The sequence below is a fragment of the Cornus florida genome, unplaced genomic scaffold, assembly GCF_030987335.1.
Source record: "Cornus florida cultivar Cherokee Brave unplaced genomic scaffold, ASM3098733v1 CherokeeBrave_3.0.0_Hap2_Chr04, whole genome shotgun sequence".
Taxonomy (NCBI): domain Eukaryota; kingdom Viridiplantae; phylum Streptophyta; class Magnoliopsida; order Cornales; family Cornaceae; genus Cornus; species Cornus florida.
The window spans coordinates 40,290,478-40,317,162 of NW_026775574.1; the positions used below are offsets into that span (position 1 = coordinate 40,290,478).

General features: G+C 33.5%; 1 protein-coding gene and 1 long non-coding RNA gene across 5 annotated transcripts in view; one reads left to right on the plus strand and one right to left on the minus strand.

Moving 5' to 3' along the window:
• The window catches only part of LOC132303187 (beta-galactosidase 6), a 36,102-nt gene extending 19,610 nt beyond the window's left edge, over nucleotides 1–16,492 (minus strand). For all 3 annotated transcript variants that reach the window (XM_059800346.1, XM_059800348.1, XM_059800347.1), the window contains exons 1-15: nucleotides 16,126–16,492; nucleotides 8,396–8,491; nucleotides 8,154–8,266; nucleotides 7,574–7,640; nucleotides 6,716–6,808; nucleotides 6,466–6,609; nucleotides 6,210–6,304; nucleotides 5,882–5,987; nucleotides 5,625–5,709; nucleotides 5,428–5,546; nucleotides 5,152–5,316; nucleotides 3,889–4,070; nucleotides 3,613–3,704; nucleotides 1,932–2,041; nucleotides 1,723–1,830 (exon numbers count right to left, since the gene is read on the minus strand). In XM_059800346.1, the coding sequence (XP_059656329.1) occupies nucleotides 1,723–1,830; nucleotides 1,932–2,041; nucleotides 3,613–3,704; nucleotides 3,889–4,070; nucleotides 5,152–5,316; nucleotides 5,428–5,546; nucleotides 5,625–5,709; nucleotides 5,882–5,987; nucleotides 6,210–6,304; nucleotides 6,466–6,609; nucleotides 6,716–6,808; nucleotides 7,574–7,640; nucleotides 8,154–8,266; nucleotides 8,396–8,491; nucleotides 16,126–16,290 (1,740 nt within the window). In that variant the 5' untranslated portion in view covers nucleotides 16,291–16,492. The remainder of the gene's footprint in view (nucleotides 1–1,722; nucleotides 1,831–1,931; nucleotides 2,042–3,612; nucleotides 3,705–3,888; nucleotides 4,071–5,151; nucleotides 5,317–5,427; nucleotides 5,547–5,624; nucleotides 5,710–5,881; nucleotides 5,988–6,209; nucleotides 6,305–6,465; nucleotides 6,610–6,715; nucleotides 6,809–7,573; nucleotides 7,641–8,153; nucleotides 8,267–8,395; nucleotides 8,492–16,125) is intronic.
• Nucleotides 6,540–7,489, plus strand: LOC132303188 (uncharacterized). Of its 2 annotated transcripts, XR_009481116.1 has the most exons (3): nucleotides 6,540–6,618; nucleotides 6,934–7,027; nucleotides 7,113–7,489. It is a non-coding gene; the product is annotated as an uncharacterized LOC132303188 (long non-coding RNA). The 2 variants fall into 2 exon arrangements; XR_009481115.1 differs by having other exon boundaries at nucleotides 6,934–7,489.
• Nucleotides 16,493–26,685: the final 10,193 nt, after the last annotated feature.

The window sequence follows — 26,685 nt, forward strand, 5'->3', positions numbered from 1 at the left end:
AGGGTAAGATAAGTGAATTGTGAGAGCCATTGTAACAATTGCTGCTTATCATTGTCATGGTGAATGACTCTCAAGCATGAGAGGTGTCTGGACTCTTGTATTAATTAATAATTATTTTAATTTATTTGGTGGGCCCTAGGGTCTAATATCTAAGTACTTTGGGTAATTATTAATTTATAGTTTGTGAATATACTCTCAATAATTGCATTGATGCTATATTTTATTTATTTTTACCTTGATTAGTTTGATCACGGGAAACTTCAGAGGCCTTTTTTTTTTTTTTTTTTTTTTTTTTTTTTTTTTTTGATAAAATTGGTTTTCATATATATTTATCTATAAATATATTATTTTATCAAATAAATATTTTACGTGATCAAATAGGAAATAATCAAGAAGTCAAAATAATTAGGTAGCCAGATTGATGACATTTATTTATCCGACAACTAATTAAGCATAGAGGGGTCATTATGTAACTTGACTTAGTGGTTTGTCATTTTTTTATTGGAGTGCAATTAATCTTATATAGTGGAGGTAAGATTAATTAATAAGTTAATTGAATTGGGTCATTGCGTTCTTTAATCGGGTCAATTATTAATTTATTGGAGCCAAAAGAAAAATGAGCCCAATGGATCCTCACCACTTGCCCGTACGATGACTTAGGCCCAAGAGAATGAAAACATAAAGAAAAGTGTAGAGATTGATGTGGGGTACCATATGCAAGTTGAAGGGACTGATCTGTTCACTCCTAGCAACTTGTATATAAAGGTTGTATATTGAGAATGTAAGGTAATATATATTACTCAAGTAGTTGTAGAGAAAAACCCTAACCTCCATCTTCTTCTCTACTATATCTCTCTACACACAAGGGTTTTATATTTTTCTCTTTGATCCCACCATCAAGACTATGGAGATTATCTAGAGGTTATAGTGGTGATTCTAAAGGGCAAGAAAGGAGGGAGAATAAGCTTTGTAAAGGGTCTTCATAAGAGTGAACATACTCTTGAGGATTGAAATTTGAGACTCTCCCAAGTCTCTAGGTGAGAATTCTAATCTCAATATATATATATATATGTGTGTGTGTGTGTGTAAAGCATCATCTATATTCATATAATGAAAATCTCTACACATAATTATGACCTGGGCTTATAATACATGCTTTCGAATTTTTTGAAATCCCATTTCCTAACAAAAAAATTCGGTCTCAATACGGAGAGTTCAAAATGAATAAATTCCCTAGCATTAGGGCAACGATAATAAGTGCAAAAATTACCAAAATACTCTAAAAAACTTCGGGTATCTATGTTCAAGGCTTGCTGCAATTTCTTTATGATGATAAAAAATTGGTCCCAATAGTGAGAGTTTATAATGAATAAATACACTCGCACTAGGGCAAAATAATAAGTGCAAAAAATACCAAAATACCCTTAAAAGGTATCTATGTTCAAGGGTTGCTGTGATTTCACTATGATGATAAAAAACCGGTTCTAATACTGAGAGTTCGGAATGAATAAATACCCTTGCACTAGGGCAATACAACAAGTACAAAAATTACCAAAATACCCTAAAAAAAACTTCAGATTTCTATTAGACTCTACACTGCCCATCAATTATCAACATGGAGCATTGCCAATAATAGTAACTTATACAAGTACCCAAAATGAGAAACATTGTGGAATAGTGGTAAGTTTTGCATATAAATGATTCTAGAGAGAAAAAGCTCACCTGATATCCCCATTCTTGATTAGTGAAATTAAATGTTCCTTCTTTCGAGCATTGAATCTCCACCTTAGTCAATCCTGCAAATCTACTCTCTAGAAAAGGACCAGAGTCCTTCATGCAAATATATAAATAAATTCAGTTGATACATAATTTTTTTTTTAATCAATGAGATAAACCATAAAAGCAAAAAAATATAAGTATAAAGATATTACCGGTAATCCAACCATTACACTGAGTATTGAAATATTGTTCATTTCATTATTGAGCAATATTGGCATCTCAAAAGTGAATCCTTTAGCATCATGACTTCCATGAGCAGTACCTTTAAAACAAAACAACAAGGAGTTCAGTGATTTATGTTGGGAATATATGCCCTACAAGCCAATTATTTATTATTTATTTGATATTTTATTAATAAATGTGATATTCATGCATATATTTGTATGAGATGCATTATTGTCCTTAAGTTGCATTATAGGTGACCTAAGTGTGCAAATGAGATTTACACACAGGAGATTTGGGCTCACCTTTTTCTTACACCTTGGCATTGTTCGCAGTCAGTGATAAAAGTTGGGCACTTTTATCTGTAAGACTGTAACACACTTAACTTTATAAGATAGGATGGCTTGTCTTAACCATTGGGGTAGTTGGCTCTAAGGCAGTGTGTTAGTGTGCTTGGAGTACACTGAATTGGATCATTGTGAGATCACATCATACAAATTACTTATTTTGGTGTGATTCTTATCTACTAAATACATTAAGTTCAAAATCTTGAGAGGTTTAGTGGACTCAAGTTTCAGTATTGGTCACTTTGACTTACTAACGTGTCAGATCTTGTAAGGTCAATACAACGGTATCTTGGGTGGCTAATGTTGGAGCTCTGGGAACACAAATGCTCAACATGGAATCCACACACATTATAAAAGTTAGAATATACCCTTGATGCAATTTAATAAGTTTGATCACTGGAACCTGGCTAGGGCATTTTAGTAAAATGTTTACTAAATTATTTTTCTATTATTTATTTAGAAAAATATTTATTTTGTAAAATTATTTTATAAAAGAAATTCAGTGATCATAAGGATTAAATTGGTTACTCAAGGAATATAAGAAGTAAGCATGCCTTAGGTGGGACGGTATTTATTTTCGTTAGGGCTACTTATGGATATTCGGTAGTGGAGGGACTTATATGTAGTTATTTAGTATGACAGGAATCCTAAAGTGCAATTACAATATTATTGTGGTGCTTATTGTAATTAATTTGATAGGATAGAGTTATCTCTATCTCTATCTAATTGAAGATAAGATAAGAATTCTTTTTGATCCTCATCTCTAGCCCCATCTATATACGCGATATATCTCTCAGGTTGATCATTTTGGGGTTATTCACGCTTTATCTACAGAATACAAAATAATCGAGAGTGAGAGATATAAGGTTTCCACAAATTGTGTTGTGTTCAGGGGATATAGAGGTGAAGTTTTACGGGTGTTTAAGACCAAAGGAGGAGTAATCCAATTCACTATTATTCTCGGAGTGGTGACGATTAAACAATCGTCAAAAAGGTATGACATCCTTTTCAATAGTTCTTGATTTGATGAAATATCACGTGGTTAAGATACAATATTTTATAATTGCTTCCGTTTTTTCCTTCAATTTATTCTTAAGTATTCTCAAATTACTGGATTTCACTTCTCTGCCTAATTCTTATTCTAAAACTTAGTAATTATTTTTTCTATCACAGAAAATATTTATGTACCAAAATATAGAAAATTTTCCACAATTATGCATAGAAGATCCAAGTTGAATATATAAAAATGTCATGTTTCATTGGAATTCCCTTTAACAAGATGTTATCTGTTAAATTATAGATGAAAAAAAACTTAAGAACTTACCAAAATAAATGTTATTGACAATTGCGTGCGCAACGTGCCCAAGAGATTCAATATGAAGTACTGGCTCAGAGCAAGATGAATTTTGTTGAAAACTGCAATTCAAGTTATATATAAAAATAAGCTTTAGCATGAACTTATATTTTTTATTTTTTTTATGTGTAAAGTTTAGCCTGAATTTATTTTGAACCGCAAATATATATATGTATATATATATATACATGTATGTATCAAATGGATTAGGTGTGTATTTGCAACTTACTTTCAGGGAGAACTTACCTAGAGGTATACCAAAGGTAATCAGATTCATCTTTTGTTGTGTTCATGTGCTCTAGCAATGAATTTGATTTTAATGAGGTATCCGAGAAGTTCGGGATCACATCTTTGAATTCTTCCCACCCGTCCTCCGAATCAAACTTTTGGTTTGATGTTGCTGTTCTTTCATTATACTCGGTTTTAACCTGTGACGATTACAGGAAAAGTCTAGTTTTTCATTTCGAATTTTCATTTCGAGTTTCACCATATAAAGGAAAAATATACATCATATATTACTATGAGAGTCTGTTCCATATGAGAATTGAGACGATGGAGATGCATAAAAACGGTAAGAGAAAATGAACTCCTGATTAGCCCTAATGGACAAAAATATAGTTGTAATGGCAAGAATCTATCAATGGTAATGTATATAAAATAAAAATGTTTATGATATTTGCATAGATTCATATTCAATATTATGCAATTATTAGAGTGTTTACCACAGGTCCTCAAAATCTTATTCTTTTAAGATTCGACGTGTATGCATATCTGTGTTGTATCGTGTTACTGTCCCGTGTCAATATCTATAGTACAGGCAGTACTATTACTTTTGTGATGCATATTACTTGTGCCATAATAAAATTCAGAATAGAGCTTGTGCCATTTGGTCCTTTGCAAAACAGCAACTAACAATGACACAACTACAAAATTTTAAAAGTAATAACAAAAATCAAGGTAATCTTACAAGGCACTAAGTGTGAGTATACATTTAGTTTTATCTTTTGTGATCAACAATTCTGAGATGGTTTGAATTGTGCTTGGATTTTTACAATGCTATATGTCTTTTTTTGTAGTTTTGTACTACTATTTCCAACTAGATTTAATCGGCAAGTCTAACTCACATATTGTGATGTTTTTGAGAACAAGGGGTGGGCTGATTAACTTTTGAAAACATACATGTACACATATCCATGCAGGCAAACATATATGAATATTTGTATCATGCATGGAGATATTATGTAACTTCGTGTTTATGTAAATGAAGAACGAATCGACTGACCTCATGTAATGGATATTTATGCTCATAATGTTACATAAGAATGAATGAAACAATTGAAGGAAAGAAGTTGTTCTTAAATATCAGATGCTAATATTTATACTTTCCCTAATAAAGAGGACTTGTAGTTCTGTACTTACATATGAAGATGTGTGTGACTGGAAAAAAAAGAACAGAAAAAAGAATACATAATGTTTGCTTAAAAAAGAAAATATAAAATTTTAACTCACCGTCGCTGTGCTGAAAATTACATGTTCACAGTCTGATAGGATACTTATCGACTTTGGAAGCAATTCGAATGAGATATTTCGAAATTGGACAGTCGCATTATTTTTTTGATCATTGTTTAACAGAAATGCCACACATCCTCCTGATTCTTCTTGGAAAACATAGGCCTGTAGTTGATAAAGAAAAAATTATTTTTGTGACTAATTCTTTGTAGGAGTAGATACTAATTTAAAAGATTATATAATTGAGACATATATATATATATATATATATATAACCTCTTGGAGTTGACCAAAGGAGAAATTAGTCTGCACTCCCTGTAGCAAAGTTGCAGAGCAAAATTTAATTGCAGCATGCATCTGCCTAAGATGTCCCCATTTGGGCTGTCTTATTAACCCTGCACTAGATGAAATATCTGGTTTTAATTTATTACATACTCATAATACACACACACACACACACACACACCACTCACCATATTCATCAAGAGGAGCTTGATCATAATAACTTGTTTTGAAATATGAAGCGCCTGTTCTTCCAAAATTCGTTCCACCATGATACTAGATTAGAGGTACAATGATACATTTGTTATGATAACGTTTTCACAACTATGATATCTATCTTCTACTAGTGCAAGTTCATAGAATATACATGGATCAAAAAGCTTAAAAAAGGCAACACATGTTAACATATTAGTGACTTATAATTTAGATTTTCCTACCAGAAACATACCATGTAATAGTTCACATAGCAACCCTTTTTCGCAATAAAAAGTGTTGTGTGAAATGCAATGTCTTCAGCAGATCTTAAGTAAGGTTCTCCACCAAATACTTCATAGCTTCAAAAAAAAGAGAAATATTAGTTGACCAAATAATCAGTTTTATGTTACATTTACACCTTAGCAGATCTTGTACTTAAATTTCTTAAAATAATTGCTTTTTATTTCCTCACTACTCCAAACATGAGAAAAGGAACTAGATATATTTTCCTTTCCTCCGTTTGCCTCTCTCCCCTCTTTCAAAGAATGAAAAATGAAGGAAAAATTCAGCGGAAACCTTACAAAGAGGTCCAATTTTCTGTCCACATTGACGGCTTATTTGGGGAGTTGGGTCCTTGGAAAGTTTCACCACATTTCATTCCATTGCATGTATTAATCTGTAAGTGAAAAAATAAACATACTAAGTTCTATTGTCCATTGAATAACAATATTCAAGCTTAAGAGATAAGGCCTAGTTAAAAGTGAAAAAATGAACATACTAAGTTCTGCAATTTTATTTTATTTTATTTCAAATTAATATTGAAATAAGTGAACTAACCACTGGATCAGGAGCATCACTTTGCTTGCACATCACCCATGGTACACCAGTCTGGAGGCCGACAGCCATTTCTGCTGCCCAACGTACGTATGAAGGTCCTTTCTCCTTAAAAGCTGCTTCAACGTTTTGATATTCATTCTCAATCTGTTGAAGGTTAGTTACTAAATTTCACTACCATCAAAATTAAATTGCATCTTTTCAGAAAGATTCATGACTTCATCATATTCCACTCGTAAGGTCATTTACTTACCTGTGATAGTATGATTGGGCCTCCTTGTGAAGCATATAGACCTTCTGACTTCATCAAGTTGACTATTTTTGTGGTAAAGTTCTGCATATAGAACTACAAAAAAGAATTTTAAAACGATTTTTGAAATCACATGAAGGCAAACCAAAATTTCATGTTGAACAGATTATAATCAGTAGTGTAATAATATGACTTGGTTATATTTTTGTATGGTATTCTAGAAATTCAAGGTTATGGGGAAATTGCATTTGGAGGCACAAGATTGTTGAACCAGCTAATGCATGTGAACCAGAATTGCGACAATTAAGAGTGATGGTAATCTTCTCATATCTCAACTTTGCTTTCATATTACTTCATATGTGTGCCAACTCTATGCAGTCCTTATTGGGGATAATGTTAGGGGCCGGAAAGAGTGCTTCTCATATCACGGAAACCTCATTATGATGCTGCTCTACGTCTTATACGTTATTTGGAAGGTCAAATGCAGTGTTCCGTTAGGGGCCGGAAAGAGGTGCAAGGGACTATTGCTTGGTGCAGTGGTAAAGTGCTCATGCTATCAAGCATGAGAATGGTGAGTTCGAATCCTGAGAGCAGACACTTTGTGCAAATAATGTTGAAAGTTAGGTTTGTATCTAGTTTTCCCCTCCCAACACTCCCAATTATGGAAATGAGATTTGTTATGCTTAGCTGTGTTGTTAGAGAATAGAGGTTAATAGTTTTCTGAAAAATGTTGTATAAGAACAGAGATTAAAAAAAATGCCAAATTTCATGGAACAATTTCTAGCGGTTCTCTGTTTTCCAAGAACTGAACCAAAGAGGGTGATATTGAGGATTAGTCAAATAAAGAGGAGGCATTTGTACCTTGAAGGGTTCGTTATCAGACCGATAAATAATGCCGGGAACATCATGCAACCAAAAGGGAAATCCCCTGCACAATCCAAACAACTCAATCCAACAAGATCAACAAAATGCTTACATCCGAGTGTTGCATTCCATTTATAGCAAAATTTAGCATTTTTCAATAGCAAATTACATACTGTAGCCTAGTGATACTTTCTCGTTTTTCAAAGTAGAAGGTTTGATAAGGGACAAGTAAGTGTGAGCTAAAAAAAAAAAAAATTACCACAAACAACAAAGTAATCTGTACAAATAAAAATCAGGGCATAAATATTGTCAAAAAAAATAAAAATAAAAAATAATACATGGAAGTGTTAAGTGCAATAAAGCCTTTATAAACCTATATAATTTGGTATGGAGCTCAATGATATTTTCCATGGTTAATTTAGTAATAGTCATCAAGAGCTTGATCGCATACACACACACACATATACATATGTATATATATGACCCGTGAAGCTAGTGCATACATGACATGGATGTTACGGAAAGCTATGTTTAATTTTTGTAGAAAAACTAGTAAAAAGAAAAGATAAATACAAACCCATAAGTCCATTCACTCTCAATAAATGGTCCGATCCTTAGGCAAGCGTACAGGCCTTGGGCATGGATTTCCTTGATAAACCTTACCAAATCGTATCTCCCAATGAAATTATACTGTGCAACATAAAACTAGTGTCAATATGTGTGTGTTTACAAATATATATAGAGAGAGATTAGTATAAGGCAAGGGGTATATATATATATATATATATATATATATATATATATATTGTGGTGATAGACCTGGTTAGGCCGAGGCTCGTGGAGATTCCAGAAGACATAGGTTTGTATGACGTGCAGTCCTCCTTCCTTGGCTTTGGCTATCAAAGATGGCCACATCTGCAGTACGCAAACAAAACAAAACAAAATTGACCAAAATTTTTTAGTTGCAATAATTTCTTAAAATTATTGATTCTAACGATGTCATTAAATACAATTGAGGTGAAATGACAAAAGCATACAACTTCATTTAAAAAAAAAAAAAAATTCACAATTGGTTGAAAGCACTGATTCATCATTCATCTGCAGAACAAAATAATTAAATAGTTGTGCTTCAAATCTCATTTTATTTAATATTTAAATTCTCACAGTCCGAAAAATAATTAATATTTAAATTATTTATGCAACTTTTCAGGGGTTAGGGAATTTTAAACTAGACAATAGTGTTCATTAGATTGCTTCTATTTTTATTTTATTTTCCATTGTATATTCTTTTCTCTTGATTCTCATTATTATTTGTTCAATTAGGTATTTGACTACAAAGAAGGCCAACTTTGGAACTTAAAGCAATCATTGGAACTTAAAAGCTAAATTTGGAGTTGAAGTGCTAAAGGACCGTTGTGAGCAATTCTTGACACTCTTATATTTTAATTGTTTCACTTCTTTGTATACTTGTGATAGCCCTTGTTGAGGCTCATTTTATTGCTAAATTTTTGTCCAAGCATAGGCCCTTGTTGAGGCCAATTTTTTTTTCTTGCATTTGGGTTTTAATTGTGAATGGAGGAATTATTTGATCCAAGTTTGGGGGGGGGGGGGGAATTACATCCCTTCACCTTATGTTCCTCCATCACATTTTAATCCTCATGAGATTGAGTCCAATTCATTTCATGCATCATCTTATTATGGACTTGATCACTCATTTAATCTTTCTTATGACTATTGCCCTCCACCACCATTTAATGATGAATCAATTCCACCACCTTCTAAGTACTCACCCGAATTTGAAGAAAAAGTGTTAGCTTTACTTGATGTGCATATTTCACACACTTCACTTATTAATTCTCATTCTCAAACTTTAGCTAACTTAGAAGCTCAAGTTGAGCAATTTGCAAGTACTCTTTCTCATCAAGAGGAGGAGGAAGAGGCAAATGAAAAAATGGCAAGAACTTTAATGAATATAGATGAGGATGATGAGAGTGAGGAGAATGAAATAAGTGAGCTAATGCCTAACACTCTATCTTGTATAGAGGAGGAAGTGGCAAGTGAGTTAGTGGCTAATCCAATAGAACATAACATGATTAATGAGGACTTTCCTTGTTTTGATTATGATTTTATCTCGGAGATGGCTACTCTAGAGAGTGAGGAGATGTTGACCACACTTGAGGTAGGAGAGAAGGAGGAGGAACTTGTTGAAGAGGGCCTTCCTTCTATTATCTCTAATGACCCTCTTGAGGAGTGTCTTTTGGAAATGTATAAAAATTGTGGTTTTGACTTTAAAAGCTCTAAAAATGAAATAAACTCTCTAATGGACTCCTTAGCTTACTTAGTAGGTAAGGAAATGGTAATTTATGAGGAGGAGAAAAGGGATGAAGAGAGGGTGTTTCTTATTAATCCAAATGAGTCTTTGAAAGACAATGCCTCACCAATTATCAATATGGATGATCATTTGAATGTGTTTCAAGAACACAACAAAGAGGCAAGCCTAACCATGATTGACTTTGTTTTTAAGACCGTGGATGAAAGGAACAATATCATCTCTTTTATTTCTTTTCAAGTCATTCTTTTGGAGGATGATTTCATTGTCATAAGTGGGACATTAAATGAGAAAAGTGAAAAGAGGGTCAATAAGGATGTTTCATATCCAGTTTTTGATTCATTTGATTAGTGAGTTGACCAAACGTCTTGCTAGAGACGTTAAACACTAGTATTCGTAGAGTTTCACAACTCTATTCCTCCCTCATTTCTTTGTATTTTTCATTCTTGTGTACATTCTTCCATCTATTTTTCAAATTTTCATTCTTGTTACCATCATTGGGGTTTAGCATAGGATTTTCTGCACTTTCAGTTCAAAATTAGGTATTTGGTGCCAGTTCGATCGATCGCAAGAGCACCTTCGATCGATCGAATTGTTCTTCGATCGATCCAACAATCGATTCGATCGATCAAACTCCACTTGAGTCCCAACACTTAGAAAATTTTTTGAGCTTTCATCAATTCTGAAAGTGCTTGCTCTCGGGATCTCCAGGATTTTCACTGTTCGATCGATCCAACTACAATTTCGATCGATCGAAGAGTATTTCGATCGATCCAATTTCTTAGTTCGATCGATCCAGAGTCCCAACACTTAGAAAAATTTTGGACATGTTTCAATTCTGAAAATGCATGCTCTCGGGATCTCCAAAATTTTACATGTTCGATTGATCGAATTTCATCTCGGATCGATCACAGCTATGTTCGATCGATCGAACTTCATCTTCGATCGATCACAACTTTGCCCCTTTGACCCTTTCACTTTTTGACTTTTTTTCCTATTTCTATTTTTATTTTATTTTATTTTTTTATTTTATTTTATTTCATTTAGTTACCTCTCTCTTGACTAAAAAAAAAAAAAAAAGAAGTTTTTGAAAATTTGTTAAAAATACAAAAATATTTTTGTTAATTTTATTTTATTTTCAAAAATTCCAAAAAGATTTTTATTTTATTTTCATTTTTACTTTTATTTCCAAGCTTTATTTTTATTTTTATTTCAAATATTAAAAAAAAAAAAAAAAATCAAATCCCAAAAACATTTTTCTTTTATTTTATTTTATTTTATTTCCTTTTATCTTATTTCCAAAAATCCAAAAATATTTTATTTAACTTTAATTTTTAATTCTTCAAACTTATCAAAAAAAAAAAAAAAATAATCTTTGCATTCCTTATTTTCTTACATTTTTATTTACTTGCCTTTTTATTTTTATTTGTGTACATATTTGTTTTGTCTAAAAAAATAAAAAATAAAAAAATGAGACGATTTTTCAAAGAAGTATTCCGTCTTACTAGAGACGTTAAACTTAGCACCCATTTTGCATATTTCTTACATTTTTCATTTTTCTTTGCATGTTTTCATATATATATTAAAAAAAAAAAATGAAAAAAAAAGAAGAAAATTTTGTATATACTTGCATTGTACATATTCTTTCCATTTTTTTTACATTATACATGTTCCTTTTCATTTCTTGCATTACACATATTGTTTTTTATTTCTTACATTGAACATATTCTTTCATTACATTTTGCCTTATTTAATTTTCTTTTTATATTTTGTTCATGCATTTTATTCTTTGTTTTTCTTGCATTTTGTATATACTTGCTTTCATTAAATGAAAAATATAAAAAGATTCATCATTGTGCCCTTATGTGTAGTCATGCATACTTTATGCTTTAGTTATGGCTTGATCTTATATCTCTCTTGCATCATGTGTTACATTGCCTTAGAATGCTTGATTTGATTATTCTTATCCCATTTGATATTTGATGTGAGTTTGCTAGCGTGGTTATTCAAGTAGGTTGTTGATTCCAAGTTTGGGGGAGACGTCTTTCGAATTGGATCATGACCGGATTTCATGTCTACACCACCACGGTATACTCTTTCCATCTTTTCCATTGTTCTCATTACACATTAAGGACAATGTGCGGTTTAAGTTTGGGGGTAAGGTGTCTTGTTGCATTCTACTTAAGATTTTAGCTTTAAATGCATGATTGAGATTTGAAATTGATGTTAGCTATGATTTTGATTTTTTGAGGACTATATTACTTAAAATTTAAAAATTGCTTGATTTGAGAGTCCAATACTCCTTGTATGCCTTGAGGATGCCATTTAGGAGTAAATTTTTCAAAAGATTGATATCTTGCTTGCATTTGTGGTCCACATCATCCTGAATTTGTGATTGTTTTGAGATTCATTCTAGGATTCTACATTAGCATTCATTTGTGGGGTACATGCTTTGTTGATTATTGAATTGGTTATATCCCAATTGGGCTAGTAGTGCATTAAAAACTTCCATTCTTGATAAAGGTGGATAACAACCCCTTTTCATTGAGTAGCCGGGATTCTTACCTCATTAAGCAGTGAACTTCTCGCGCTGAAAGGTGGAGGGCCCAAACTCTAGGTTAATAATTGAATTCAAAAATAAAAAAAAAAAAAAATAAAAAAAAAAAATAAAAGAGAAAAAGTTGCAAAAGCAATAAAAGTGAGGACTTCTCCCAAAAGGCGAGAAGTGGGAAATGATTAGATAGTTGTTGTCTTGATTTGTAACCTCGTTGATTTGAGTTTGTAAGTCCGTTGGGGTGTCTTAACACCTAATGCCCTAAAGCCATCTGGTTTGGGAGTCATTGACCTAAAGCTCGCTACATGAATCTTCTAGAAAGCTTAAGAGATCAACACATTGCACAATATTTCCATCTTTGATCTTCAATAAAAAAAAACGAAAAAGAGTGAAAAGAATAAGCGCACCTAGAACAATAAAGCTTTAATAAAAGGTCCACTCTCTTATTTTGATGATCGGTACTAGATTTGTGTGCTAGTTTGAGGGTAAGGATGTGATTACTTCTCTAGTTGGCTAAGATAGCAACACACTTGATGCCGGACCTCTCACATGGATTCTAGACTTGTTTCGATTTTCATGATCATTTTCTTGATATGTGGAGGACCATACTTGTTTGCTTGATATTGAAATTTTGGGAGATTGCTTAGAAACGGTTGAAAAATTGCATACTTGAGGTAGTTTTCTCCCAATGCTTGTTTGCAATATTGGTACCTCTTTTGAAAGAATGAGCTTAATGTTTGTGGGTACCATTTCTGGAAACCCTCACGAGACTTTACTCGTCCACTAGGGGTAACCTAGGGGTTTAAAAGGCTTGTTGCATATGCTAAATGCAATCGTATTCCCTACGAAAATGGTGTTATCATTTTACTTGCTTTCCAGTTTATACTTGTATAGTTGTTTATTTCATTCCTTTACTTCTTAGTTCATTGTTAGGGATTAGCAATATTTAAGTTTGGGGGTGTGATGAGCACTGAAAAGTACGCATTTAAACCCGTTAAGCTTAAGCATTCTAGTACCTTTATCTATCTTACTTTGCCGTTTTAGACTTATTATGTGTTATTTATATTTTCAGGCACTAATCCCAAAATTGAGCTAACTCAGCCAAATAAGAGCTTAATTGAAGTAATCCTGAGATAAACCAAAGGAGGGAGCAAAGTGGAGAAAGAAAGGAGCAAAAAGGAATCAAGTTGTGCAGTTGAAAAGTTCGATCGATCCAACTTAGAGTTTGATCGATCGAACATCTATGATCGATCACAGTATTTCTCGATAGATCCAACCTTGGCCTTTGCTGAAATTCCAAGTTCGATCGATCGAACATCACCTTCGATCGATCGAATCCTATTTTGTCCTATTCAAATGATTGATCTTATCCATAACTGTACGCCTACCAACCACTTTTGTCTTTTTCCCCATAAATATCTTGAAAATATCCCAGCCTTGTCATTATCCAGAGGAGTCAGATCACTTCGATCGATTCAAGATGCAATCCAAGATGCAGTTCGATCGATCGAACCCATCTTCGATCGATCCAAGTTAAGGTTAGATCGGTGATTAATATTTAGAATCAAGTGTAAGAAACACCCTCACTGGAACTGGAAAGCGAACAGCATTTGGGGCTAGCACCATTGACCAAGTGATTGAAGTCTAAGCCCTTTCCTTCCATGGCCTCTGGGTCGTGATCGTCTCACTTCAGTTACAAAAAAATCTGTGTTTATTTTAATGGTTTTGATTATCAAAGTTATGGTTCTCTTGAGCAAATCGCCGAACATGTGGAGCATGTTTGGAATCAATACCCATTTTTCACCGCCCCAAATCTAAACCCATAATCCAAATCAAACACCAAAATTCACTGCCTCAATCTAAACTCATAACCCTGTTCTTCAGCCTCAAGCTTAAAAACACACTTCGACTTTAACTACCCAACAAGTATATTAATATAGATGTATATGCGAAAAACATATACATATGCATAAATTATATCCATGACGACGAACTCCAAACTACCAAGACCAAACGATGAACTCCAAGTGACCAAGACCACCTCGTCAAGCTCTGCGTCTCTGACAGCGAACCAATCCGTCACCATTGAATCCGGCGAACAGCTCCGAGCCAAGTCAGAAGTCTCTGGACCCAAAACGGAGAGCAGAGCTTCATCTCAAATCAAGACCCGTTTCATCAACACTATGAACTCCGGTGAGGATCTCGGACTTCACGACGACCATGACGACATCCGACCATCATATCTGGCGAAGGCTAAGCGACTCAATCGGGATTTGGATCCGTCGGGGGGAAATCGGATCTGGAGCGGTTTGTGGACTATTTGAATTCGGGACCGATCCAATCGTCTCCCTCGCGCCATGGCCGAACCACATTGGGTTTCACCAAAATGGTGTCCGCGGATGATGACTCAGGATTAGAAGGGCATTTGGTATTTTAAAAGTTTTTTAATCAAAATGTTTAATTAGGGGGTAATTTGCATTAAAAAAAAAACAGTAAATAGTTTTTTTTTTTTTTTTTTTTTTTTTTTTTTAACACCTTTTGTGTTTAGTTAAGATATTTCTGGCACTAAACTTCAAAATCTATTTATTTGGTTTATAATGCATGATTTTTTATATGCCACGTGTGTGCGTACGTACAGAAAGGGTGCCACAATGAGTTTATGACTTCAAGCGATTAATGGCTCTTTCTGGTCCCCATGCGGCAATAGTAGTTAAAGATTTAAAGCTTTTAATGCTTAGGTTAGTTTGTTTAGACTGTAAAATATTTTTTTAAAAAATAATTTTTTATTTTTATTATCGGTATTTAACAAAAATTTATATCGAAATTGAGATCAAATTTATCGAGTGAAACATGTAAAATAATTTACCTGACAAGTTATTTTTGTTAAATTTCTATATATATATTTTTCGTAAATATTTTAAGAGAACTAAATACCAAAAATTTAAAAAATATTTTACGTCCAATATAAAATATTTTCAACCTTAAAATAACTTTGAAACACTGATCACACTAGTCTTCAACTTTTAAGAGGAAGAATATGAAAATAGGCATGAGTGATCACGATTGAGTGTAATTTTCATTCCATACTGATTCATAGCAAAGATATTGGTATGTCTACTCTCAATGACGAGCCAGAATTTCAAATGAGGGAGCACACTGCTAAAAAAAAATAATAATACTAATACGGAGTACATATACATATTTATATATATAACAACTATAAAATTCAAAAAGACAAAGAAGAAGAAAATTATTAAAATATAAAAGGAAAAAAAATGAAAGAACTTTAATAGGAAATAGTTAAAAAGTTTCAATTGAGAAAGAAAAATTTGATTTTTTCAACTAAAAAAATTTAAAAAATGTGAAGAGTAAAAAAAAAAATAAGAATATAATTTTAGGAATTACAGATTTAAGGGGGACACTATATAAATTTTTTCATATATATGAAATTTTTTTTAAAAAATTACCACATAGGTTGCTGGCCAACTCGGGGGACACGTGCCTCCTTAGGCCTTCATTAGCTCTGTCCCTGTCTACTCTTATTCAATTGATTAGTTAGACTCTCTCATTTTAAAAATTGGATTTATCCGTCTTGGCAAGTTATTTATAATCCAGAAAATAATACATTTACCAAATAATATGAGTACTTGTAGTGATTATCATTACCTCAGGAGTGCTTCGAGGATAGTGAATTGAACCAGAAAAGAGAATTTTTCTTTGCCCGCCAATGATCAGAGATCTTCCATCATATCCTACTACGTCCGCTCGGCTAACACCACCGTCTCCGATGATAGTCACCACCACAACCACCCAAGAAAGCCACCACACCATCTCTTTTTTCTCTGCCTGCCTCTCTCTCTCTCTCTGTAAAATTCTAAATGTTTAAACTCTCTCTCTCTCTCTAAATGTTTAAACATGCCAACAAGAATATATTGCCCGTATAAGTTGGTTTTTGTGAAGGAGATTCGTCAGTAAAGTATTTTGGACGTCAAGAGACATTGCTGAGCAATGAGTGTACGATTTAATTTGCCTTCTAAAAAACAGTTTGCATTGTATTGTTTCAAAAGTCATCGTGGCGTGGTTGTAGTTCCAAGATACATTGTCAGGAAGTGAAAAATGTGTGGCCCTACGAGAGAGGCACCCCACAACCATGCCCAACATTATGATAAGTGGCCTACTTTTATAGGACAAAATTTTCTTGATATATATATATATATATGTAGTAAGATAAGTAATTTTAGGCTATTTTCTTGTAAATAAAATTGTCATCTTTTTCGAGAGTCCCAAACAAAGTGAATTGTTTTAAATGAAATCCTCAATCTGATTTTAAAAAGTGGACAAAGGAATGATTCAATTTAAAACCAGATTGAGGATTGAGGATTTCATTTAAAACAATTCACTTTGTTTGGGACTCTCGAAAAAGATGACAATTTTATTTACAAGAATTTTTTTCTTCATAGTATAGGTTAATTAATTTTTCTTTCTTTCTTTCGCGGATCTACTCAAGTTCATCCCATTTTTTTTTTTACTCACATACATATGTCTCTTTTGAGACGTGAATCCTTAATTTTTCTTTGAAAGGTTAAAAGACTGATACTGCTAAATCACAGGTCCATTAATATTTATTAATAATATTATCCCACTCCATTAACAATTCTTGAATCTGTCCTTAAAATCATAATATAGTTTAATTTAGTGGCTTTGTTTTTCCAATTATCGAATCTGTATTACAGGGAATGGATCTAAAGTTTTTCGATCATCATATAGAAACGATTAGCTGAGAAAATTTATCGGGGAAAAAATTAGTGGAGAAGTTTGTTACAAAGAGGATGCTACAACTGATTTTCATTCCATAATAATCCATTCTCTCACTAAAAACGATCATCATTCACAACCTGTTCTGTTTATCTTTCCTTTGCATATTTAAATAAGTCTACATATAAAGAGATGTGTTCCCTAAATATGTTTGTATGTTTGTATCGATTCCTGATACTATTTTCCTTATTATTATTATGGATAATACTTATCTATTTATTGTGAGTAGGTCTCTTTTACTCCTTACTGATGCGACTCAATAATATTTGGACATATTTTTTATTATTAAAAAATTATAAAAATAGTAAATAAATAGAATAATGCAACTTTATTTGGGTAAAACAACTTCATTGTCGTCATCATCTCCGCTTTCTTCTCCCTCTTTCATCCCATCCTCCCTTTGCTTTTCTTCTTCCCCTCACGTTCCCATGGATATCTGATGTGTGTTTTCAATAATAAATCACTAGCAATAGAACGAATTCTTGTAAGATATGACTAAATTGAGGGTGTCGAATCGCAAGGACCGCTTTGGTATTGTTAAATATAAAATTCCGATTTGATTTAAGAGAGAGAAAGATTTGTTATTTTTCTATTCCTAATTGCAATGGAATAATAAAAACTAAAAATAGAATACTTTAATTAGTGAAAGTTTTCCAAGAGAAAGGGGCTTAGGGGATTAATTTCCCCACTAACCTCATAACAATGGTCAATCATATTAATTCCAGAGAAATTCATTATATGTGTACTATGAATCATGCGGCTACAACTCAATGATTATATTAAGATGATAAATATATTAATAACCAATAAGCATAGCTCATTTTCGGTTAGCATGGATTGTCTATCTAACTACTGTAAATTAGGGTGTCGTATAACCCATCTTCCCTAAGCATGAACTATCAAATTATTGGCTAACATAAACGATGAATACTATTCATTAACAATCCTTCTCATAATCACATAAAGTAAGAATGATATGAATTCAATCGAAACAAAACCAATTTCTAAGACAAGATAAAAATTTCATTAAGATCAAATTTAAACATTGAAATCCAATTGCAATTGCTACAACCAAAGCAATTCCCAAAGTTATACAATTCATACACTTATATATAGAATTCTTCGAAAATAAATATAATTAAACCATGTTACTTGGCTAGGGTTACATTAACTCCCTAAGAAAGAGTTTAGCTACTCATAGAGAAAGTAAAAAGCTTCAATGATGTGATGAACTCCATCTCCATGGACTGCAAATATGATCGGAATCACCTTCTTCAAGCTTTAATAATTAAGGATTGCTCTGAGCCGCCAATAATCTCTTGTGTGTTCTCCCTCTCCGGTAGTCAATAATTATGACCTACATTGGCCAACAATAGACCTTAAACTCATGCTCCAACTTTTGGAGCAAGTCCAGCCTAACTAGGATTGGAAGATGGCAAAAATCAGCAATCCCGTAGAAAATTAAAAAATCTGCCCAAACAATGGAAGTTCGAACTTTCAAAGTGGAAGTCCGAATGCAACCTTAGAAGTTCGCAATCCTGCAAAAAATTAAAAAATCTGCCCAGGCAATGGAAGTTCTGTAACGGCCCGATCATTTGCCTCCCTTTCCTTTTTTTTGAAATTTTACGAATGAATTTTTTTCGTTTAATTTTCTTTTCTGAACTCTATTTCTTGTCGCTTAGTGTCATCTCGAGTGCTCGAAAATGGTTTCCGAGACTCTTTTCCATAGATTGACAACTTCCTTTGAGGACCGAGTCATTTTTGCATTTTCACTTTTCGGACACTATGTGCCTTTCGTCCTTTTCCCTGTTTCGTCTTTTTCCCTATTCTGTCTTTTCCCCGTTTGTCACATTATTGACACAGTCTCACTTCTCATGCTCGGAGTTGGTTTTTGACTTCACGTGCCTTCATCTTGAGTGGTTTCCTTGAAATACGTATCTTTACTTTTGCAAGAAGGTACTCTGGTTGCTCCCGGTGCCCATAGGGGTATGGATGCACAATTCTTCAGAATCTTTTTCATTTCTTGGGGTATTTTTCGTAAATATCTTTTGAAGATATTTTATTTCAGGGGCATCTAAGAAAATATCTTTTGGAAGATATTTTCATTCTGGGGCAGTTTCGCAGTTAACTCTTTTTGTAGGGGCCATTGTGCAATTAACGAAAGTTATTGCAAAATGTCTCGTATGGAGCCTGGATCCTCGTATGGGATTCATTTTCACATTTTGTCGAGTCGTGGACTCTTAGAATTCCGTTCTGGTCGTTTTTCTCCAGTTTTAGAGTTTCTGGACCCGATTGCCGCCGAACTTGTTTAGGGTATAACTTTCTGCTCAGGACTCAGTTTTCGATGCTATTTCTTCTGTTGTTCATATTTTCTCATTTTGAATCTTTTTCGTTCATGGAGTTTTTCCATTTGAGAGCGTTTGCTCAAATTTCACTTTTCCGGACCCGGCGGGGCTCGTTCGGGGTACTTTTTGAGATTTCTATAAAAGGGGGGTGAAATATTTTATTTTTCATCTTCTCCACTCTCCTTGCACAACCTGAAGCAGCCATGGATGCCCATGGAGCTGCCACCTTCTCTTTCCTCCTTTGATCTACTTTTCATAAGTGAAAAGTCTTCGGCCTTCACGGTTTTTGTTCCCCTCGACGTGTTCTACCATTCCCCCTATTAGAATTCATTTTTGACCATTTCTTGAGTTTGGATTTGAGGTCAAGTTGTGATTTTCATGGGCTTCCTTCGGATTCATGTAGATCGTGTTGTCCCCGACAAAACCCTTCGGTTTCGGCGGATTCGGAACACTTTTTTTCGGTGGGCCTTTGAGGTTTTCATCTCAAATTGAGGTAGGGGGTGTTATACGTTTAATTATTGTTATATAACATGCTATTGATGCTTATACAACTTGTTTACATGCTTAAATATGAAATCTAGAGATTTTATTATTTTAATTTTCTTGTGAAGGATTTAATTTTTCCAGTTGTTCATAACTTTGTTTAATCATGTGGCATGATAGAATATTACCCCTTGATATGTTGATTAACATATATTAAATTGAGAGAAATTGGACAAGTAACGAAGATTTTATTTAATATTTTACTAGAATAAAATATTAATTCATGTGGCCTTAACTAACTTGAAATCGATGTGTGTTAGCATATTATATTAGGCCCTAGCATGCTCTTCAACATAGATTAAATTGAGAGTGATCGGAGAAGTTTTGAAATCTAGTAATATTTAATTAATTAGATTAATTAATTTATTCCGGGTGTACTATTCATCCTATTAGAATTCCGACTTGACATTCTTGATATGCATGCTATATGGTTTCACATATATTAAATCTAGAATATTTGATTTGGTTTTGAAGTCTTTCATTTATTATTTTTCTTGTATTAAAGTTTAATACACATGGCCGTAACTTGTATAGAATGTACTTGTATCATGCTCTTAAATCAAGTCTTGACATGTTTAATAACATATATTAATTTGAGATCATTTGGACGAGTTTTAAAATTCAGAGATTTTAATTAAATGAAATAATTAAAATCCATTCAATGGTTCTATGCACTTGATTAGGTTTCCAACCTTGCATACATGATTTCCTTGACATTTTCCTTCACATGTAGTAAATTGAGAATAATCGGATAAGTTTGAAACTTATATTCATTTACTTCCTTTGTATGGAACTTAATTCACATGGTTATGTCTTGCATGAAATGGACTTTTAACTTGACATTGAACTTGACCTTGATATGATCCTTGACACACCTTGTTCATAAAACATTTGGACTTGCCTCGTAATCATGATAATTTAATCCCTTAGGTTGATTAAATTTTCCTTTTTATGCTTCCATCGGTTTAATCATGACCCCTTGTATCTAGGTTTCATTAATGTACTTAATGAACACGCTCACTTGTCTTGGAATGATTCAATTACTCATATGTTGCTTAGAAAGTAATTGAATTATGTATTTTATACTTGTGGTATATTTATTTCAATGAACTCCATGTGCTATATATCTTGGATGTTGTCTATATAGTTGCATACTATGATTTCTTGTCATCTCACATGCCATGATAGTTGATAAACTAGGGGCATGACTTGCGTGTTCCAAAATCTTGGTTGTGCATGAAATGTGGTTAATGTATTTATTGTATTTGATACAATCTTGACTTACACAACTTGTTGATTTTGGAACTTGGGATATCAATCAAGAATAGGGGAAGGTACCATTGGGTTGATAATCCCTAAAGTGATTCCAAGAATAGGGGAAGGTACCCTTGGGTTAATCCCTAAAGTGATCCCAAGAATAGGGGAAGGTACCCTTGGGTTGATAATCCCTAAAATGATCCTAAGAATAGGGGAAGGTACCATTGGGTTAGTAACCCTAAAGTGATCCCAAGAGTACGGTTTTAATCCGGGCGATATCCAAGTTTTCACATTGTTTGATTTCACTCTTTAAATTTCAAGTTGCTATTATTTGAAGATTTAAACTTTTCGTGTATGTGAAATGCTCCAATCATGCCAATTGCATTTAAAATGTAATTCTTACTAACTTATATCCGAATATACTTCTTGTCGTGTTAAATAGTATGTTCCAATCATGTAAAGTGCCTTGACAATGTGAACTTGTATTCTAGTAACTCCTTGTATTGTTGTATGGATTATTCCAAACTTTGCCTAATTGCATTGATAATATAATTCTTGTTAACTTGTATTCAAGCATCCTTCTTGTCATGTTCTTTGAATTATCCAAATCTTGATTCGTTTCATATGTGTTTAAGTATCATGATTCTTGTTGATTATTACTCTAGGGTAGCTTAGGATGCTCCCTGAGTCTCATTGTGACATAGACGTTAGGTAGCATGAGCCTCTCTGACATGTTTCACCTCAAGGTGATAAAATTGTAAAATGCTAGGTCGATGCATGCTCATCTCCTATGAGTAGCTTTATGTTGCTCACCCCTACGTTACTGGGGTATATTTCAGGTACAGGACTCAAGACTTGAAGGTTTCATTGCCTTGGATTATTTGTAGCTTCTCATGACAAAACTTGTATTATTTGATTCTATGTATGTAAAGTGTGCATAAGCAACATGTATAAGATGAGGCCGGTGGTCAATAACATGTATTATGTATTATATACACTTTACTTTCAAAGTTATTATGAAAACATTGAAAATTCACAAGTCTTTTCTTCATAACTTTTGCATTGGGCATGGGAATTCCACTCTTTCTTTTTCATAGGGATTCTTTAATCATGTATGAGGTGTGGCCCAGGGCCAAACACCATTTAGTGTTCATTTTTGCATTTTAGTTCACATATTGCATTTTGGGCTAAAATAGTAGAATCCGAGCCTTTAAGGGTTTATTTTCAAATTGGGTGGTGCAAAGTGTGTTCCGGCACCTCCGCTAGGTCTCATTTATCTTGTATGAAGTATGGCCAAGGACCAAACAGTCATTTGAAACCATTTCCTAATTTTGGTTTCCATATTTTTCATTTCAAGTTCATTTACGCCTTTTTGGCCGTTGGGGGGTCGGATTTTGACTCGGCCATTTCTGGGAGCTGCGGACCATTTATGCGCGCTCAAAATCACCATTTACGTTTGCGTGCATGATCGTTTCTGGAAAAAACATCTTCTTTGGCAATTTGAGCCTCCTAGGGATTCATTTTGCATTTTTTTTGCATAATCTGATTTAGGGGCACTTTGGGGTTTTCCTTCAGGAAATAAATTCCGGTCTCCTTATGATCACTTAGAAAACGTGATTTTAGGGGGGGGGGGGGGGTTTCTTTTTCGTATTTTTTTAGAAAATGTCGTCTTGGTGCTGGAAATCGATCGCAAAGTTCAGTTTTCTATTTTTTTTTAGCAGCTTTTTGGACCTTCATGACTAGATTTCATGGAGGGGCATTTTGGACATTCTACATTACATTTTTTTTGAATTCTCTCCTATGTCACGTAGAAAATTCAATTTTGAAGGGGGTTTCTTCTTTGTGTTTTTCCAAAAAAATTCATCTTCTAGCCCGTTTTTGCTCTCAGTTGCAGACAGTCACTGTAGCAACTTTTAACCCTCTTGTTCAGTTCTGATCTAGGGGAATTTTGGGAATTTTACAGTGAGTTTTTTTCGATTCCGTCCTTGTGATCGGGTAGAAAACTCGATTTTAGGGGGGGTTTCTTCTTCGTGTTTTTCCAAAAAAATTCGTTTCGGCCTCCGTTTCAAGTCTCAATTCTGGAACCTCACTTTTTTTTTTCTTCTTGCTGTTAGCTGGTGCATGCCATTGGGCGCCGGCATGGACGCCGGTGGGCTCGTGCATGGGCGCCGTGTGTGCCATGGCCTTCGTCGGGCCGCCGCGATGTCTCAACTTAAAACCCTCGTTTCTCCCTCGTCCGGACTCCAAATCGAGTGAACTTTTTTTTGAACTTGACTAATGTTTCGCTGTCTTTTCAACGGTGTGCTCGGTTGCACCCGGATCTTCCTGGATAATTACTAGTTTACCCTTTTAGCCTTAAGTGCTCGTTTTTCTTCGTCAGGCCGTTTCTCCTTCATCCGGACTCCGAATCATGCGATTCTTGAGTCCATCCTGACTATTTTTTTTTGTCTTTCTAGCAGTGTGCTCGGTGGCACTCGAATCCACATTTTTCAGAAATGACTATTTTACCCCTGGGGGCTTATTTGTCATATTTTTGATCTTTTGCTCCCACATTAGTTCTCATTGAGTTCCACGACTTCATGGAAGGTCACTTTGACTTCTTAGAGTCTTGTTTTCTGTTTTCGCTTCCTCATATCGGATCCGTTATCTGGTCAATCTTCGGTTCATCACAGGACACGCTGGCCTAAAAACCAGGGTCGTCACAAGTTCGAATTTCCTAAGTGGAAGTCTGAACACAACCTTGGAAGTTCAAACTTCTAAGGCTGAATTTGTGTATCATTCTGTTTTGTTTGGAAGTTTGAACTTCCATGCTGAGAAAAGTTACATTTAGTCCAATTGAGCTTCTAAGGCTGAATTTGCGTAGTATTCTGTTATGTTTCGAATTTCAAAAACCCATTTGGAAGTTCGAACTTCCATGCTGAGAAAAGTTGCATTTAGTCTGATTGAGCCCTAATGCGATCCCGAGCAAGCCGGTACCTTCCTCAATCCTTGGAAACATCACCAAAGGCCTGAAACAAGTATAAAATTGACCGCTTTTGAAGGTGCCCACCTGAAAATAACCGAAACTAAAAAACATAATATAAGTACTTCTACATAAGCATTACTAAAGAACTATAATATGTAACTTTAAAGGCTCAAATGTGCAACATTTGGTGCTTATCATCGATCAATCGAGACTTTGAAGTTCTTTAATTAATATACTAATATTCCTTTTTGATTCACGGGAACATCTCAAAGATCTTAAAAACAACATAATTGACTGAATTTATGGAGATTACCTGAAAATGACAAAAATTAAGAAAATAGCATAAGTATTACGATGTAAGCATCACTAAGGAATTATCACATGTAAGTTTAAGAGCTCGAATGTGCAACATTCAACACTTATCAATATCATCACTCAATAATCAAGCACCATTGGAAGAATTGTTAGTTTAGTTTTATAAAAACTTTATGAGGGGGTTTTAAATAAAGATCTTGATTCATGTGTAGAGACAAGTTTTATGCATGAAGAACATGATAATCCATTCAATTGAAGATAGAAAACTTACATCAGGGTTTGAGTAAATCTTAGATCTCTTCTCTAAAGTGAATGTTATCACTTATTGTAAATCCCTTTTTTAGATGCCTCTTCCATGGATCTCTATCTTGTTGGTAATGATCTTGCTTTTAGGAATCACCCATAAGCTTCCATGATTGACCTTGGAGAGCTAAGCATGTGGGAGCCTTCATCAGATGAGAACACTAACCCTAAAATTCTAGAGAGAGAAAAACTTTTCTTGTCTTCTAAAAATTATTGCACAAAGGCGTAACCTAAAATCCTAGTTAGTAAATTCGCGTACGATGCTCGAATTAAACGCGTACATACGAATTTTGGGAAAATACTCCCGTTTGCCGATCAGAATTGAAAGATACGATAAAATACGTGTTTTTTTTTTTTTTTTTTTTTCCATCATCTCGTATGTAACGTGTTTATTTGTTTATTCGTTTTGGTTGCTCCGTTTAATTAGTGTTTATACTTTAAGTAACCTAATTGTTTTTTTTTGTTTTTTTTTTTGTTTTCGTTCACGTTTCTAATGGTGTATTTTTCTCAAATACTCTCAAATACACATTCTTAACACAAACTACTGTCTTTTGTTTGGTATAGCCCTTCTTTTTCACACCATCAAAATAATACTATTGTTGTGCAATCTCGGGAAAGGCTGTGACCACTCAGTTGTGATGAATTGATCATGTTATGAACCTATGGTTATTGATTAATTATATTTAGATAGTTTATTTCTGTTATGATTATTGTGATAGTGTTAATTGTAATATATTTATTTTATTATTTGTTACCTATTATTCATTGTTCTTACAAATATATGATATATAAGAAAATAATAAGATGTGTATAGCCAAAATTTTTGCCCGAATTTTTAGTTCATATAACGTATTGTACACGTACACGTCTGTATTTGTATACTTATGTTTCCATTTTTTTTTTAATTTTTAAAACGTATTTTAAAAAAAAATATCGAATTATACTCGTACGTTTTCGTACCCGTATTTTTCCCGTATCATATTTTACTAACTATGTCTAAAATACATAGACCCCATGTATATATAGGTAACATAAAAATAATAATTGAAGATAATATATTTTTCTCAATTTCTAAAATTAACGTGATATCTTAAATCTAATAGGTCTTCAATATCAAGTTGGGCCATGAGTGAGAATCCTTTGGGCTTATTATTTTCTTGGTTACAATGAATTAATAATTGGCCCAGTCCATTATATCGTCGACCCAATTCAATTAACTCATAAATTAATTTATACTCCACTAAAAGAAATTAATTGAACTCCAATTAAATAATAAATAACCTCTAAGTCAATGTTGCATTTTGACCCCTCTATACATAATTAATTATCGGATAAATAAAGCCATCAATCCAACTACTAAATTAATATATTTATTTTGGTACCTTTGATTATTTCAGGCTTGATCACAATAAAACATTTGTTTGACAAAAATAATAATTTAAATAAATAAATATATAGAAAATTATTTTGTCTAAAAACACACGAATACCTTCAAATTTAGTTTGTGATCAAATATAATCAATACAAAATAAATACAAGTAGCAATGTGACGGCCGAAGCTTTACAAACCCGGTGCATCAATAGTGATTCGAAGTTGATCCGATATCGGATTCGGAATACGGAAGCGAATAACACAAGCAAGGTCTCTAGAGATGTACGTCATCCCTAAGACACAAAAGTGAC